General features: G+C 41.8%; 1 protein-coding gene across 1 annotated transcript in view; it reads right to left on the reverse strand.

Moving 5' to 3' along the window:
- NOX4 (NADPH oxidase 4) overlaps positions 1–16,972 on the reverse strand; it is a 348,347-nt gene extending 331,375 nt beyond the window's left edge. The window contains exons 1-2 of the mRNA XM_073612966.1: positions 16,004–16,972; positions 11,467–11,562 (exon numbers count right to left, since the gene is read on the reverse strand). Coding sequence (XP_073469067.1) covers positions 11,467–11,562; positions 16,004–16,060 — 153 coding nt within the window. The 5' untranslated portion in view covers positions 16,061–16,972. The remainder of the gene's footprint in view (positions 1–11,466; positions 11,563–16,003) is intronic.
- Between the last annotated feature and the right edge of the window lie 369 nt (positions 16,973–17,341).

Genomic DNA, 17,341 nt, shown 5'->3' on the forward strand with positions numbered 1-17,341 from the left:
ACACATGTGGTATCCCCATACTCAGGAGAAGCAGCTGAATGTATTTTGGGGTGCAATTCCACATAGGCCCATGGCCTGTGTGAGCAATATATCATTTAGTGACAACTTTTTGTAAATATTTTTTTTTTTTTTGTCATTATTCAATCACTTGGGACAAAAAAAATAAATATTCAATGGGTTCAACATGCCTCTCAGCAATTTCCTTGGGGTGTCTACTTTCCAAAATGGGGTCATTTGGGGGGGTTTGTACTGCCCTGCCATTTTAGCACCTCATGAAATGACATAGGCAGTCATAAACTAAAAGCTGTGTAAATTCCAGAAAATGTACCCTAGTTTGTAGACGCTATAACTTTTGCGCAAACCAATAAATATACGCTTATTAACTTTTTTTTTACCAAAGACATGTGGCCGAATAAATTTTGGCCTAAATGTATGACTAAAATTGAGTTTATTGGATTTTTTTTATAACAAAAAGTAGAAAATATCATTTTTTTTCAAAATTTTCGGTCTTTTTCCGTTTATAGCGCAAAAAATAAAAACGGCAGAGGTGATCAAATGCCATCAAAAGAAAGCTCTATTTGTGGGAAGAAAAGGACGCAAATTTCGTTTGGGTACAGCATTGCATGACCGCGCAATTAAAAGTTAAAGTGACGCAGTGCCAAATTGGAAAAAGACCTCTGGTCCTTAGGCAGCATAATGGTCCGGGGCTCAAGTGGTTAAGGTGGCGGTGCACTTTTTATGATGTGAATCACTGTGGCGTTTACCAAGAGAGCGATCTTTACTTCATCATGAATACCCAGATCCATGCTACCTTTTTATTTATGCTTATTTTCAAGAACTTTGCATATATCATTCTGGACTATTAGCACAGCTCTCTATATTTTTTAAGAGTATCTATCTGTAAGACCAGATAGGTCTGTCTACCCTTGCAAGCGCCTTCAACAACTAGGGCAGCAAGCGGGGTTCATACCCTTGGAGCCACATGAGGGGGGCCCACGCCACTCAGGGACAGAATATTAAGCTGTGCTGTCTTAAAACGGAGTTCCACCCAAAAGTGGAACTTCTGCTTTAAGCACTTCTCGCGCCCCCTTACATGGCACATTTGGCATGTCATTTTTTTTGGGGGGGAGTGGGTGCTTAGTTTTGAATGGGACTTCCTGTCCCACTTCCTGCTTCCGACTACGGGCCGCTCCTCTCCCCCTGGGCAGCCCCTTCCTCTCGGAAATCTTCTGGGACACATGACAGGTCCCAGAAGATTGCCTTTCACTGGGAGAGCACAGCGCGACCCGCACATGCGCAGTGTGCGCCCGGCCATGAAGCCGCAAGCTGTCACGGCCGGATGCCCACAGTTTCAGTGGAGGCGCTGAGGAGAGGAGGGGTAGAGGAGCGAGGCTCTGTGCGCCCGCATCACTGGACCGTGGAACAGGTAAGTGTCTGTTTATTAAAAGTCAGCAGCTAAACTTTTTGTAGCTGCTGACTTTTAATAAACAAAAAAAGTCTGGAACTCCGCTTTAAGACCTCACAGTGACGGACAGTGGAGCCAGTCGCTTCTGTCAAATGTAAAACAGCCGAGGCAGGAGAAATCACACTATTCACTGTCATTGCTGTGCTCTGTCTGATGACATTATTTCATAGCTCCCAACTGTCCCTGATTTCGAGGGACTGTCCCTGTCCCTAATGTCCCTCTGTCCCTCTTCCCCCTCATTTGTCCCTCATTTTGGTCTGATCCATATAGTTGTATATAAATTGCACTTTTAATCTTTCAAAAAGTGTTTCCCAGCTAAACCTTTCATCCAATTTCTAAATTGCTGCATTTGTAAATTTTATAAGCCAATATAAAGGAATAGTAGTGGTGAAAAAAAGTCCCTTGTGGATGTAATTAACCTTTTTTTAAATTCTTCTTTAAGGGGGTGTGGCAGGGGGGCGTGTCCTATGCCTACATACATTTGCTAGTAGGTGTCCTTCATTCCCATCTCAAAATGTTGGGAGGTATGTTATTAAAAGCAGAACCCAGCAGAGGAAGAGAGTAGTGTAAGCATTTCTCTGCCCTGGCTGCTTGTTTACAAGTGACAGCAATAATCAGTTGAGCTGCATTCACTCTGCGTCCAGGGTAATGGGAGCCTGAAGTAGAATAGCTTAACTTAAAAAAGGGCAAACACCCCTCCCCATCCCTGGCACCATGGAGCCGATCAGGTAAATTGTCACTGCAATTAACTAGTTGCCGCCCGGCCACCGTCATGCGACGGCGTCCCAGAACGGCCTCTCTCGCCGCGCCGTGTTGCTAGGACAGGGCGCGACCCCGATCTCTGTAAAGAGACTCTTTAACCATGTAATCCTCTGTGTCCAATCACAGCCGGTCACATGTAAACACGGAGATGCCGGTAATCGGTGCTCCTCGCCTCACACTGACAGAGTGTGTGGCGAGGAGAGCCGATCAGCAGCATCTCCACGCAGGGGGGCATCTACACATGTAATCAGGGCACTGATCATCAGTGCCCTGATTACAATATAGTGCCAACATTGTCACCAATCAGTGCCCACCATTGCCCACCAGTGCCAACAATCAATGCCCACCAGTGCCAGCAATCAGTGCCCACAAGTGCCACCAATCAGTGCCCATTAGCGATGCCAGGCAGTGCTGGCTATCAGTGCCGCCTATCAGTGCTGCCCATCACTGCTGTCGATTAATGCCCAACAGTGTCGCCCATCAGTACCGCCTATCCATGCCGCCTATCAGTGCCCACCAGTGCCACCTATCAGTGCCCACCAGTGCTGCCTATCAGTGCCCATCAGTGCCACCTAAGAGCGCCCATCAGTGCAGCTTATCAGTGCTCATCAGTGCCACATACCAGTGCCACCGATCAGTGCCCAGAAGTGCGGCATATTAGTGCCTCCTCATCAGTGCCACCTAATCAGTGCCCACCATTTTTTTTTCAAAATTTTTGGTCTTTTTTTTTTTTAGTAAAAAAATAAAAAACCCAGCAGTGATTAAATACCATCAAAAGAAAGCACTATTTGTATGAAGAAAATTATAAAAAATTTGTTTGGGTACAGTGTAGCACGACCACGCAATTGTCATTCAGCTGAAAGCTGAAAAATGGCTTGGGCAGGAAAGGGGTGAAAGTGCCCTGTAGGCAAGTTTCATGGGTACACTGATGGAGGTCCACATCAGGCCGGGATCATTCTTTTAAAGTACAAAAATGTATCTTATAGTACACTCTATATGTAATTCTGTACATTTCTTATCGCCTAAATATCATTCCGTACACCATACTTATGCATTTCCTATTCCACATCACCTCATTCCATATATCATGCCATATGTTCCCTAACCCCCATTTCATATACCATAATTGTGTGTTCCCTATTCAGCATTGTCTCCTTATGCACGTACACACGGTTGGATTTTCCGATGGAAAATGTTCGATGAGAGCTTGTTGTTGGAAATTCCGACCATGTGTAGGCTCCTTCGGACATTTTCCACCGGAATTTCCGTCACACAAAATTTTAGATCTGCATCTTAAATTTTCCGACAACAAAATCCGTTGTCATAAATTCCAATCGTGTGTACACAATTCCGACGCACACTGGAATCAAGCAGAAGAGCCGCACTGTGCTATTAAACTTCATTTTTCTCGGCTCGTCGTACGTGATGTACCTCACCTCGTTCTTGACGTTCGGAATTTACAACAACATTTGTGTGACCGTGTGTATGCAAGACAAGTTGTCGGAATGTCCGATCGTGTGTACGGGGCATTGCATATACCATGCTGTACAGTTGCTGTTCCACAGTGCTTCATTCCATTTACCATTCTTGTGCATTTCCTATTCCTATTGCCCCATTCTACGAATATACTATGCTGTACTTTCCCTGTTCCACATCACCTCATTCTATATACCATGTTGTACATTCATTCTATAGACCATGCTCTACATTCATTCTATATACAATGTTGTATGTGCTATATTCCACACTGTCTCATTCTGTACACCGTGCTGTACATTCTTTATTCTGCACCGACCTTGCAGGCCCAGCATCTCTAGCGTGTATGTGTATTTCTAGGTGTGCTAATACTGGGGTGCAGGATGTTTGGACAGAGGAACAAGTTTTAGTTCCTGCCATAGGCGTCATTTATCATAGATACATGCCCCTGTATAACTCTTGTATTCACTAGGACTGTGCTTTTTATTTTTCATCTGTTACAAGAAATATTACATTGAAATTTAAAAAAAAAAAAAATCTCAGAAGATGGCATTCGGCTACCCTGTCAAAATAATGTTTCATGCTACAGCGCTATTTTATTTTTGGGATTAATGTATGACTAATCTTGACCAGATGTAGTGACACTTTCATAAGGAATAAGGCAGTCATAATTCTGTTAGATGTCAAACATCATTTGGTACACCATGAAGTTTAAAGATTTCACTGTATTTGAACACAGAAATTTCACAACCAGGTCTGAAATGTATTTTTGTTCTCAAGCTTAAAAATTACATAAAATAGGGTTTTTGTTTTAACAAATAGCTAACCCCCCATGTTTGATTGGTAGAGGTATCTCATTCATATTCATACCATCTTATAGCACCCAAGGTGTCTTCCCTCATAGATCTACTAGTCAACTGTCTCCCCGCCATTGCCGTCTCTCCACCATGGCCAACAAGGGGTTCTGCTTGCGTGGAGGTTCTGGTTGGTTGCCTCTGCCTGAAAAAAACATTCCCCTGCCTCACCTAGAACTCGCCCAGCACTCACATCCATTCACAAAGACAGGTAGGTATTTTACTGATCTAATTTTCGTTTTTAGGCAGCACGGGAAATAGGTGGACCAAAAGTCAGTTCTTGAGGTTTAGGGAAATAGGATGGATTGAGGGTTTGCATTCCAAAGTTTGATTACTGCAGTGAAATATCACATGCACTGTACATGCCGATACATGGTTCACAGTTCACAGTTCAGCATTTACTTGTGCAATTTGCTGGTCCTGAAATATCATGTGATTAAAAATGTAAAAGTTGATTATCCCACTCCAAAACCTCTTAAAGCGGAGTTCCGGCGAAAAAGCATTACTACTAATTTAATGAAAAAAAGGAGTATACAATGATCGTGATCGATTTAGGTAAAATATACATTTCTTACTGTAATATTCTCTCCCTCCGTTTGTGGCCATTGCCATCATAATTGTGGGCATGTGAAGCCCAATCCAGATCGCTTCCTAGATTAGCTTTGGAGAGGTGCATGCTGGGTACCCAGCATGCACCCCTCGATCTCGCACATGAGCGATTCACCGGCGGCCGTAGTGATTTTTGATCACAGTACTGCCCACAGACTCCTGGGAAATGATGTGCCATCATTTCCCAGGAGCATAAGCAAGGGAGGAAGTCAAAAGGAGCTCAGCGGACCAGGAAGTGGCAGATTATGAGGACTACATAGCAACAGGGGCGTTTAGGGTAAGTATAAAAACCTTGTTTGTTTATAGGTTAAAACACGATCGGACATTCCGACAACAAAATCCATGTTTTTTTTTCCGAGGGATGTTGGCTCAAACTTGTCTTGCATAGACACGGTCACACAAATCTTGTCGGAAATTCCGATCGCCAAGAACGCGGTGACGTACAACACGTACGATGAGCCAAGAAAAATGAAGTTCAATAGCCAGTGTGGCTCTTCTGCTTGAGTCCGAGCATGCGTGGAACTGTGTGTGTCGGAATTGTGTACACACGATTGGAATTTCCGACAACGGATTTTGTTGCCGGAAAATTTGAGATCCAGATCTCAAATTTTGTTTGTTGGAAATTCCGACGGAAAATGTCTGATGGAGCCTACACACGGTCGGAATTTCCGTCAACAAGCTCCCATCGAACCCTTCCCGTCGGAAAATCCGACCTTATGTACGCGGCATAAGACTATTCTAACTACCCTGTAAAGGGAAGATGTCTATACTTACCTCCTAGATCAGGGGTCTCAAACTGGTGGCCCTCCAGCTGTTGCAAAACTACAAGTCCCATCATGCCTCTGCCTGTGGGAGTCATGCTTGTAACTGTCAGCCTTGCAATGCCTCATGGGACTTGTAGTTTCACAACACCTGGAGGGCCACCAGTTTGAGACCCGTGTCCTAGATGGTCCAGTGCCCAGTGCCTTCTTCAGTGCAGACGAGTTACGGCTGACAACGCATGCCCCATAGTAAGTTTATGGGTGATGTCATAGCCATTGTCAGAGATCTCTCCTCTTCATTGAAGCCAGCCGCTGGGGAGCGCCCTCAGTATAGGTATGTATATGCATCTTTCCTTTACAGGGTAGTTAGAATAGGTTTAGAATTGAGTTTGGAGCAGGTTTAAGCAGAGTTAAAGGGGTTGTAAACCCTTGTGTTTTTTCACCTTTATGCATCCTATGCATAAAGGTGAAAAAACACCTGGCAGTCACTGGCCCCCCAGCCCCCCCGTTCTACTTACCTGAGCCCCTTCATCTCCTCAATGGAGACACGCTCTTTCTCTCTCCACAGGGCCCCGGCTCTTGATTGGATAGATTAATAGCAGCGCAGCCATTGGCTCCTGCTGCTGTCAATCAAATCCAATGATGCGGGCGCCGGGGGGGGGGGGCGAGTCCGGCATTCGTGTCTGTGGACGCAAATGCTGGACTCGGGAACGCACCCGCAAGGCAACCCCCTCAGGAAAGCGCTTCTCCTAGGGGGTTATCTGATGCGGGGAGGAGCCGTGAGAGCTGCCAGGGGACCCCATAAAGAGATGTTCGGGCCGCTCTGTGCAAAACGAGCTGCACAATGGAGGTGAGTATGACATGTTTGTTATTTTAAAAAAATTAAAAAACGATCCTTTACAATCACTTTCATCTGCAAGGTAAGTAGAGTTATTCTGCAAGGTGCGGTGCTGGTAATGTGTGCCCTAATGAGGTTTTGGGCATTATCAGGGCAGACTTTAGCAGCAGTTTGATAGTAACCGTTCTTGGGCACACTGCGCCCCTCCCTACTCATTCAATTGTGGTGCCCAGGCTCCTGAAAGTGCACCAGGTGATTAGAATAAACCAGACCCTCCCATTCAGAATCAGTCTGCAGAAGACATGCAACAAACAGCTGCTTCTTCAGAGCAACTAAAGGTAGGAATCTGTTACAAAGTTTGTTAAAACCCCTGTGGTGTACCTTGATCTCACACAGAGGATCATTTGTTTCTCAACAAAAGTTGACTTTTTTGCACGGTTCACATATGAGCTGCATGTGACTCACAGCAGGGGTCCGGTGCATGCTGGTTCACCGTTTCAGGTCTGATTTCAGCCCAAATTTTGGGCTTAATTAGGACCTACAAGGGACCAAAAGACGCATATCGTTTTTGTGCAAAATGCACCGGACCTGCTGCGGAGATATGTTAACTGGCTCCATAGAGACCCATTCAAAATCTCCTGCTTTTGCAAATTGGGTGCGGAGAAACCGCATCCAATTCGCAATGGTGTGAACCCAGCCTGACTCTTTAAATAACTTAAATAAACTAATTATTTCTTCAGGTTCATCCCACAGGAAGTGATGAGGACACTGCATTCCCAGCAAGATTAACAGGTATTTACTTATACTTGCTAAAAATTGTTCTTAGCTTGCAAAAAAAAAGAAAACGAATGCAGCTACCACATGTAAAGACTGGGAATCTACAATATATTACATTTTTGCTCTTGAGTTTACTTATGCTTTGAATCTGTTCTCCTGGACCCCCCCTCACACATTAATCACTAGCATAGAGAATTAAAAACCCTACCTAATTGCTTCTTTATACACCTAAATCCATGGTCACATGACATTTTTGTCCTGAGTCTTCTCTCTCTTTCTGTGCACTGGAGGTTTGGGAGTCCACATCATCGTCTGCATAATGTGGACACTTCCTATTCACTGAAAATGTAGTGGTAGAGGGGCATTGAATGCTGATTTTCCCAGGTCATCAAAATGTTACATTTACTTGAGTCCTATTGGCCTGTATTTGGCAGCTCATGACAAAGACGGAGATCCCCCATGACAGGGGGGGAGAATGAACTACCAGTTAGCTATACAGCATCGGGGGTCCTCTTAGGATCCAGAAGAGAGAGCCTGCAGTGATGACATCACTGTTATGGGACTGATAGGAACCGGCCAGTGCATATTCATCTGCAGTGCTGGATTACCTGGTCCCTGAAATGGAGCCAGGGAGAAATATACAGTAGATGGTAGACTTAGTACGAGTACTTAAGAAGATGAGTATGGAAAAAAAACTGGGTGAGAGATGGAGTGGAAGGTAGATGTGGGAGAGATTTAAAGTTTTCCCCAGAGATGGGCTTTAAATGGTATATTTCCATAGAGATCTACACATCAGGCCAAACAGAAGGACATCTAAGGAGGAAAGAGGAACAGAGGGATTTGGTTGCCAAGAGGGACAGTTGAATAGGGAACAGTCGAGAGCTATGAAACATCACACAGATGCATGACGTGAAGCACCCATATGTATGGGCCCAGTACTAAGAATATATTACAGAAAAACAAAGAAATTTACAACAGATGCTCCAACTTAACATAACAGCATTTTACCAATGTCAGTCCGATAGCTGAACAGCTGCTATTGATGTTAGGTGAGTGTCAGATAATAGCTTGACTCACTGTAGTCTCTTGGGGCTAGACTGGCCACCAGCCAGCCTCGTATCCTGGATTTAATGATTATACCGCAAGCCTGACATCATGGTCTAAACACAAGGCTTCTGTAAACAAAATCTGGAAACAGGAAGAAATGTAATGTTCCCTTATATGAAAAAATTGCTGCCTTTTTAATCCTTACTTACAGGGCAATATCTTTTCTTAAAACCTAACTGGACTTTCAGTTTAACTCAACTAAATACATGCCAGGTGCAAAAAACTAACGGGGTTTAAAGTTTTAGGCTTCATGTACACGGGACGTTTTTACAACCTCTCCTGAATGATTTAACTTGACAGATAGTTACCCACGTTTAAAACGTCCGTTTTGCCGCGTTTACATGCCTTATTTAGCGGTGTTTTGCCGCGTTTGCGTTTAGAAGCGTTTTTAAAAAAAATATATATATATATATATATATTTTTTTTTTCAAAATAGCCAAAAATGAAAAACACCTGTAAACGAAACGCAGCTAAATGCAAGTTACCATGTTTAGCCGCATTTAGAAGCATTTGGCGCTTGAAATGCCTCTAAACTCAGCTTCTGAACCCATTTTTTGCGTTCCAAAAAAAGCCTCTAAACTCAACTGCCTAGAAACGATTATAAACGACCCTGTGTACATGGACAGATAAGATAACATAGAGGAGAGTTCAGGAGCAGTTGAAAAAAATGCCCAACTGCTCCTAAACGTCCGTTTACCAGCAGCAGTGTACATGAGGCCTAATGCCCCGTACACACAGTCGGGATTTCCAACAGAAAAAGTCCGATGGGAGCTTTTCATCGTATATTCCGACCGTGTGTATGCCCCATGGGACTTTTTACATCGAAAATTCAGATTGACTTAGATAGAGAACATGTTCTATATTTTTCCAACGGAACAAATTCCTATCGGGAAAACCGCTCGTCTGTATGCTGTTCCGACCTACCAAAAATTACGCATGCTCTGAAGCAAGTACGAGACGTCGTACGTGTTGTCCCGTCCTACGTGTTGTACATCACCGCGTTCTTGACGGTCGGAATTTGGTGTGACCATGTGTATGCAAGACAGCTTGAGCGGAATTCCTTCGGAATTCCGTCGGAAAAACCTTCAGAGTTTATTCCGACGGCAAAACCGGTCATGTGTACAGGGCATTACAGTTAAGGGCCACAGCCTAGGGAGAAAAGCATTGTACCCTTCCAGAATGCTGTAGAGAAGGACCCTTGATCTTAGTGTGGATGCAATGGTTTCTGTGTAGCGGTTCAGCACAGCCCCAACTGAGTCAGACCTATAGACTCATGACCAGGGTCGTGCGGTGAGAGTCAGTGGCTGGTTACATACACCACGAATGTTAGCGCAAGAGCAATAATTCTAGCACTAGACCTCCTCTAGACGGGCACATCTACACTGACCACCAATGTAAATCAGTACTTCTTCACTGACCATTAATTATGGTTTGGACATTCTCCGTTCTCCACTAACCACTTTTCAGAGACACTTTTCAAATGACCGCCAATATAAAGGGGCACATCTTCACTGACCACCGATGTAAGGAAGTACTTCTTCTCTGACCAATAATTATGATTTGGACCTTCTCTGTTCTCCACTAACCACCATTGTAAAGAGGCACTGTTCATCTGACCGCCAATATAAAGGGGCACATCTTCACTGACCACCGATGTAAGGAATGACTTCTTCACTGACCAATAATTATGATTTGGACCTTCTCTGTTCTCCACTAACCGCCATTGTAAAAAGGAACTGTTCATCTGACCGCCAATATAAAGGGGCACATCTTCGCTAAACACGATTGTAAAGGAGCACTTCTCCTCTGACCATCAATAATAGTTTGTCCTTTCTCCACTAACTACCAAGGTAAGGAAGCACTACATTGAATGTCAAAGTAAGAGGGCAATACACTGATCACCACTGTAATAGGGGGACCAAACTGACAACCAATGTAATTGAGCATTACAATTTTCACTGTCTTTTGTGGCCAATATCATTATTTTACGTATTACGCATGTTTTTTTCTAGCATAAAAGTTCCTGTAAAATACTCAGGATACAATACAATACAATACAATAATCAGTAAATACTTATTTAAAACTGTCTTTATTTTCCAATACTTCCATCTGGCATACATGTATACTAATGTCCTCAGATGCAGATATTTGGCTTTTACGTTACGGATCTAAGCGCAGTGCATGTTTACGCTCCTGTGTCAATGTCTCCATTGAAAACAATGCAGCTGCGTACAGATCTGTAAATAAAAAAACACTTAAATGTGTTTTTTACGGATGTGTGTATGAGGCCCCAATGATTATTGCTGAGAATCAGTTTGTCTTTTAAAAGGGCAAGGTGTCAAAAATGATCCACCATAGGTGGCAAAGACGCTCGATATGCCTCTTTTATTAAGAATTTTTTGGGTTAAATGACTGGCTTCTCTTTTTGCAAAACCCTGTTTTTTTTTTTTTTTTTGGAATGATTAGGCACAGAGTGTGCGGAGATGAAGTGTAAACATGCTTGCCTTTTTAAGTTGGCCCTAAGTGGACTATACATCCATCCTACCTGCCCAGAGACTAATTGAAACCCCAGGGCTTCCTCATTCCACAGGCTGACTGCAGAACAGCTCCAGTAAGGAGGCAGGGCAATCTGTCACTTCATTCATAGCCTGCCAGAGGCTGCCACAGCTAAGCAAACGACAGCTTTTGTTCTTAGCCTGTCAGCTTTTCCACTGCAGCGGGATCATAGCACATATCTATCAGAGTAAGCACGAAGCGAGTCCAAATACATGTCACAAGTCTTCCCCAAAAAGAAAAATTCATCTGTGACTGCTTACCCCCAGCATCTGGTGCAAGTAATAGTACTGCGGGCTACTGTAGTACAGCGTGAATGTTTTCCAAAACAGCCAGGCGTTGAGAGAAAGCCAGGAAAACTGTTAAATTAAAAAAAAGAATAGACGTAAGAAGAGGAACTTTGTTAAAAAACAGTTTGGGTTCTCTATTCAAATAACTAAATACACATATAAAACATATGTATAGAACATTTTTCTCAAAGTATACATAAAGCCAAAACGTTTTTTTGTGTCCTTTTTTGGATAGAATGGTTAAAACCCTCTTTGTCCTGTAGTGATGTAGAGGTCAATTGGGGGAACCATAGTGCTTGGCAGAGGACCAGGGGATCAACATTCCCAGAAGGGTCAAATTCTGCAGGATCTTTAGCCAGCGGTTCCTCTTCAATTCTGCAGAGATCAGAGGCATGGGCAACAGAAGAGTATGAGTATTCCCTGTTTATTGCTTTTTTTTTCATAGTTTCATTGGTCCAGCTTGGTCCAATGTTAATGTGTATGTGCCATACATGCCCGATCCCTGTGGAAATGTGAAATACTGTAGGCTCTTTAGCAAATGGTACCTCTTTTCTTTTGCAGAGATTGGCAGCATGGGCAGTAGAAGAGTATGAGTATTCCCTGTGTATGGATTTTTTTTACATAATTACATTGGTCCAGCTTGGTCCAATGTAATTATGCACATGTCATACCTGGTCGAACCCTGTGGAAATATCAAAATCTACAGTATCTTTAGCCAACGGTTCCTCTTCACTTTTGCAGAGATTGGCAGCATGGACAGCAGAAGAGTTTGAGTACTCCCTGTGTATGGATTTTTTTGAATAGTTACATTAGTCCAGCTTGGACCAATAAAACTATGAATGTGTCATAACTGGTCGATCCCTGTAGTAGTGTCAAATTCTGCAGGATCTTTAACCAGTGGTTCCTCTTCAAATTCTGCAGAAATCAGAGGCATGGGCAACAGAAGAGTATGAGTATTGCTTTTTTTACATAGTTTCATTGGTCCAGCTTGGTCCAATGTACATATGTATGTGCCATGGATGACCAATCCCTGTGGAAATGTGAAATTCTGTAGGATCTTTAGCAAGTGGTTCCTCTTTTCTTTTGCAGAGATTGGCAGCATGGACAGCATAAGATTCTGAGTACTCCCTGTGTATGGATTTCTTTACAGTTACATTGGTCCAGCTTGGTCCAATTTAACTATGAATGTGTCATAACTGGTCGATCCCTGTAGCAGTGTCACATTTTGCAGGATCTTTAACCAGTGCTTCCTCTTCACTTTTGCAGAGATCGGCGGCACGTGCGCCAGAAGAGTATGAATATTCTATTTTTATGACTTTTTTAAAAAAATGAATTGCATTGGTCCACCTTGGATCAATATTTGGTATGGTATGTACCATACCTGACCGATCCCTGTGGAAGTGTCAAATTCCATGGGACCTTTTAGCCAATGGTTTCTTTTTTCTTTTGCAGAGATCAGCGGCATGTGCAGCAGAAGAGTTTAAAGTATAACTAAAGGCAACACGTTTTATTTAGTTTTGGATAGAGTGGACAGGGATTAGAACCCCTGTCAGGTTTTTGTGTCTGTGCCTCCCTTAGGGACATTTCCCCTCTCTATTTGTCCTGTTTACCATTATCATTGAAAGTGAAAGTAAAATAAAATCCCAAATTTTAGGTTGTCCCCAGAAAAGTAATAGAGGGGAAAACATCCAATGGGTTCTGGTGTCCTGGGGTCCCCAAGGAATTCCCTTAATTTGCAGGGATTTCCTCTCACTCCCTGTTTGGCTATGGGACAGGAAGTCAAGGGAAATCTCTGCAATAGGACACAGATGGCAAAAAAAAAATCTGACAGAGGTTATAACCCTCCCTTTACTCTATCCAAAATGAAAAAACGTTTTGTCTATAGTTCTTCTTTAAGTATTCCATGTTTATGGCTTTTTTTTACATAGTTACATTGGTCCAGCTTGGACCAATGTAACCATGCATACTGTATGTTATACCTAGTCGATCTCTGTGGAAGTGTCAAATTTTGCGGGATCTCTAGCCAGTGGTTCCTCTTCACTTTTGCTGGGATCAGCAGCATGGGCTGCAGAAGAGTCTGTCTTTTTTTTTTTACATACTTTTATTAGTCCAGCTTGGACCAATGTAAATGTGTATATGCCATAACTGGTCAATCCCTGTAGAAGTGTCAAATTGTGTAGGCTCTTTAACCGATGGTTCCTCTTCACTTTTGCAGAGATTGATGGTACGTGCAGCAGAAGAGTATGTGTATTCCGTGTTTATGACTTTTTTTTTTTTTTTTTACATAATTCCATTGGTCCAGCTTGGACCAATATAAATATGTATGTGCCATACTTGACCGATTCCCGTGAAAGTGTTACATTCTGTGGGCTCTTTAGCAAGAGTTTCCTCTTCACTTTTGCAGAGATTGGTGGAATGGGCATCAGAAGAGCTTGAATATTCCTGGTTTATGGATTTCTTTACATAGTTGCATTGGTGCTGTTTGGACTAATGTAATTATGCATGTGCCATAACTTGTGGATCCCTGTAGAAGTGTCAAATTTTGCAGGATATTTAGCCAGTGGTTCCTCTTCACTTTTGCCACGTGCAGCAGAAGTATATGCATATTCCTTGTTTATGACTTTTTTTTACATAATTTAATTGGTCTAGCTTGGATCAATGTCAATATGTATGTGCCATTCCTGACGGATCCCCATGGAAGTGTTACATACTGTGGGATCTTTAGCAAGAGGTTCGTCTTCACTTTTGCAGAGATCAGCGACACGTGCAGTGGAAGAGTATGAGTATTCCATGTTTATGACTTTTTTTTTTTTTTTTTACATAGAGTAATTTAATTGGTCCTGCTTGGACCAATGTAAATATGTATGTGCCATACATGACCGATCCCTGTGGAAGTGTTACACTCTGTGGGATCTTTAGCAAGAGGTTCCTCTTTTGCAGAGATTGGCGGCATGGGTATCAGAAGAGCTCGAGTATTCCCAGTTTATGGATTTCTTTACATAGCTGCATTGGTGTGGTTTGGACCAGTGTAACTATGCATGTGCCATAACTGGTGGATCACTGTAGAAGTGTCAAATTTTGCAGGATATTTAGCCAGTGGTTCATCTTCACTTTTGCAGAGATTGGCAGCATGGGCAGCAGAAGAGCATGAGCTTTCCATGTTTCTGGCTTTTATTTCTTACAAAGTTACATAGGTCCATGCCAATCAAACTAAGCAGCAGAGCAGTCACTCGGCACGGGACCCAGAAGCCAACAGCAATCACTATAGTAGCCGTGCCTGCTACATTGATTTCCAGCTTCCACTGGGATCTTACAGCTATGGAACGTGTAAAGGTAATATCAGTCCAAGCTTGTAAGAAAAATTGGAATTTACCGTGTATCCTCACAGCGTGACACTAATAAAGGTATGCCACCATCCCAGTATTGTTTGAAAAAGACTAGAAGTTACAAGAATGGACTTTATAGGCACACATGTTTAGAATAAAAGTATGAATTTTTTAAATGGATAAAGTTAAAAAGCTATGGAACGTGTATAGTTACATCAGTCCAAGCTTGTAAGAAAAATTGGAATTTACCGTATATCCTCACAGCGTGACACTAATAAAGGTATGCCACCGTCCCAGTTACAAGAAGTTACAAGAATGGACTTTATAGGCACACATGTTTAGAATAAAAAGTATGATTTTTTTAATTGGATAAAGTTAAAAAGCTTATGTACAACACATAAAAGAAATCACACATCATACAAATGATGACATGAAATACTTGACCCTAGGGACTCAAATAACACCTCCACTTATATTATTGGAATTTAGCAAATTGTGAATGTAATAAAGTATAACCAGTAGCACTAACCATAAGAAATAAAGTGCTTGGAGTAGGCTGAGTCACAACCTACTCCTGAAGAAGCTCCTGAAGAAGCGCAAGTGTGCACGCAACATGTCGAGCGGAAAATCTTCTTGTGACCCCCGATTGTGACTACTCCATGCACTTTATTTCTTATGGATAGTGCTACTGGCTATACTTTATTACATTCACCATTTGCTAAATTCCAATATTATAAGTGGAGGTGTTATTTGAGTACCTAGGGTCAAGTATTTTATGTCATCATTTGCATGATGTGTGATTTCTTTTATGTGTTGTACATAAGCTTTTTAACTTTATCCAATTAAAAAATCCATACTTTTATTCTAAACATGTGTGCCTATAAAGTCCATTCTTGTAACTTCTAGTCTTTTTCAATCAGTCCAAGCTTGACCAACATAACTATGCAAAAATAGGCATTCCTGGAATTCAGCTTTAACACAACACAATACTGTAAAGGGGGGCAATAAAGAAACATGCAAAGTTGATAAAAAGAAATCCCAGCACCAAATCCACAATCCCCGAAAGTATCCCTAAGGAGTCAGCAGGAAACGAAACGGTAACATTGATAACAGTAGAGATTACTTTGCTGTATTTAGAGAAATGCTTTGCCAGCAGAAGATTACAAAGTAGAAATGGATCTCACCAGAAAGAGGTGCTTTAATCCTTCATTAGACAGCCAGCTGTGACAAGGTAAAGCCATCCTGATGTTGAGCAGCTGAAGCGCACGCACTCCACAAAGGTCAATGTACTACCTCCAGCAGTCCAGAGCTTCCTGTCCTCTCCTCTATGCTCTTCATGACTATATAGTCCCAGCACTCCCTACTAACCCATCATCCTAAAGGCTCTGTGTGGTTAATGATCTGGGACAGCCTGCCCAGGGTCAGGAATTGGTGACTGTACACAAAAGAAGTCACAAAACCTTTCCAGGAGTTTTCTGATCAGCAGAGGAAAAACTTTTTCCAAACTTTTTTTTTAAGTCTTCTAAAGTTCTGTGGCTGGTGACAGTTACCATATGTGTGTTCACTGCCTTTCTGCGCTCAATGGTTCACACAGCTCTAAATGCTAACAGACACATTATGCATGAGTTCATTCCATATCTGTAGATTCCTGTCGCTTTTCCTTTCAGAGATTCTCTAACAAAGAGGGATTAGGAGAGGGGGGCTGCCAGCTACAGTGGCCCCGAGGGCTCAGTTTTTTTTTTTTTGCAGATGCTTGCATTCTTTCTAGCTTAAAAAAGGCTCAATTGAAGAAAGTGAGTATTAAATACACAATTGTAGTATGCTGTAAGGACACAAAAATATTTTTGTAGTAGCTTGATGATGCATATTGAGATTTGTTCTTGTAAATTTAAGAATATACTTTATACTTTATATACTGTCACTGGGCCGTTTTTTTTTTAACTGTTAGGTCAAAAGTAATTACAATGCTAAGGTAATTAATTATTCATATATTTTTTTTTGTTTTCTTTATTTTATAATATATTGTATGTAAAGCCATATTGTTTTCGATTATGGTCTTTTTCTGTATGGCTATTAAAAAAAAATGAAAAAATGTTTAATTAATTTTATACATATATTATTACAGTATCTGTTTAATAATTTTTAGCCAAAAAAAAGAAAGACCATCAATGAAACTAATGTAGCATTACATATTATCAAATAAAAATTGAAAAACACAAAAAATGTAAAAATATTATGAATAATTAACCACTTGCCACCGAGGCCAATTCTGACATTTCTCTCCTACATGTAAAAATCATAATTTTTTTTCTAGAAAATTACATAGAACCCCCCAACATTATATAGGTTTTTTTAGTAAAGACTCTAGAGAATACAATGGCGGTTGTTGCAACTTTTTATCTCGCACGGTATTTGCGTAGCAATTTTTCGAACGCCTTTTTTTGGGGAAAAAAACTGTTTTGTGCTTTAAAAAAAAAAAACAAAACAGTAAAGTTAGCCCAATGTTTTTGTAGATTGTGAAA

This window comes from Aquarana catesbeiana, linkage group LG02 (assembly GCF_042186555.1).
Source record: "Aquarana catesbeiana isolate 2022-GZ linkage group LG02, ASM4218655v1, whole genome shotgun sequence".
Classification (NCBI taxonomy): Eukaryota; Metazoa; Chordata; class Amphibia; order Anura; family Ranidae; genus Aquarana; species Aquarana catesbeiana.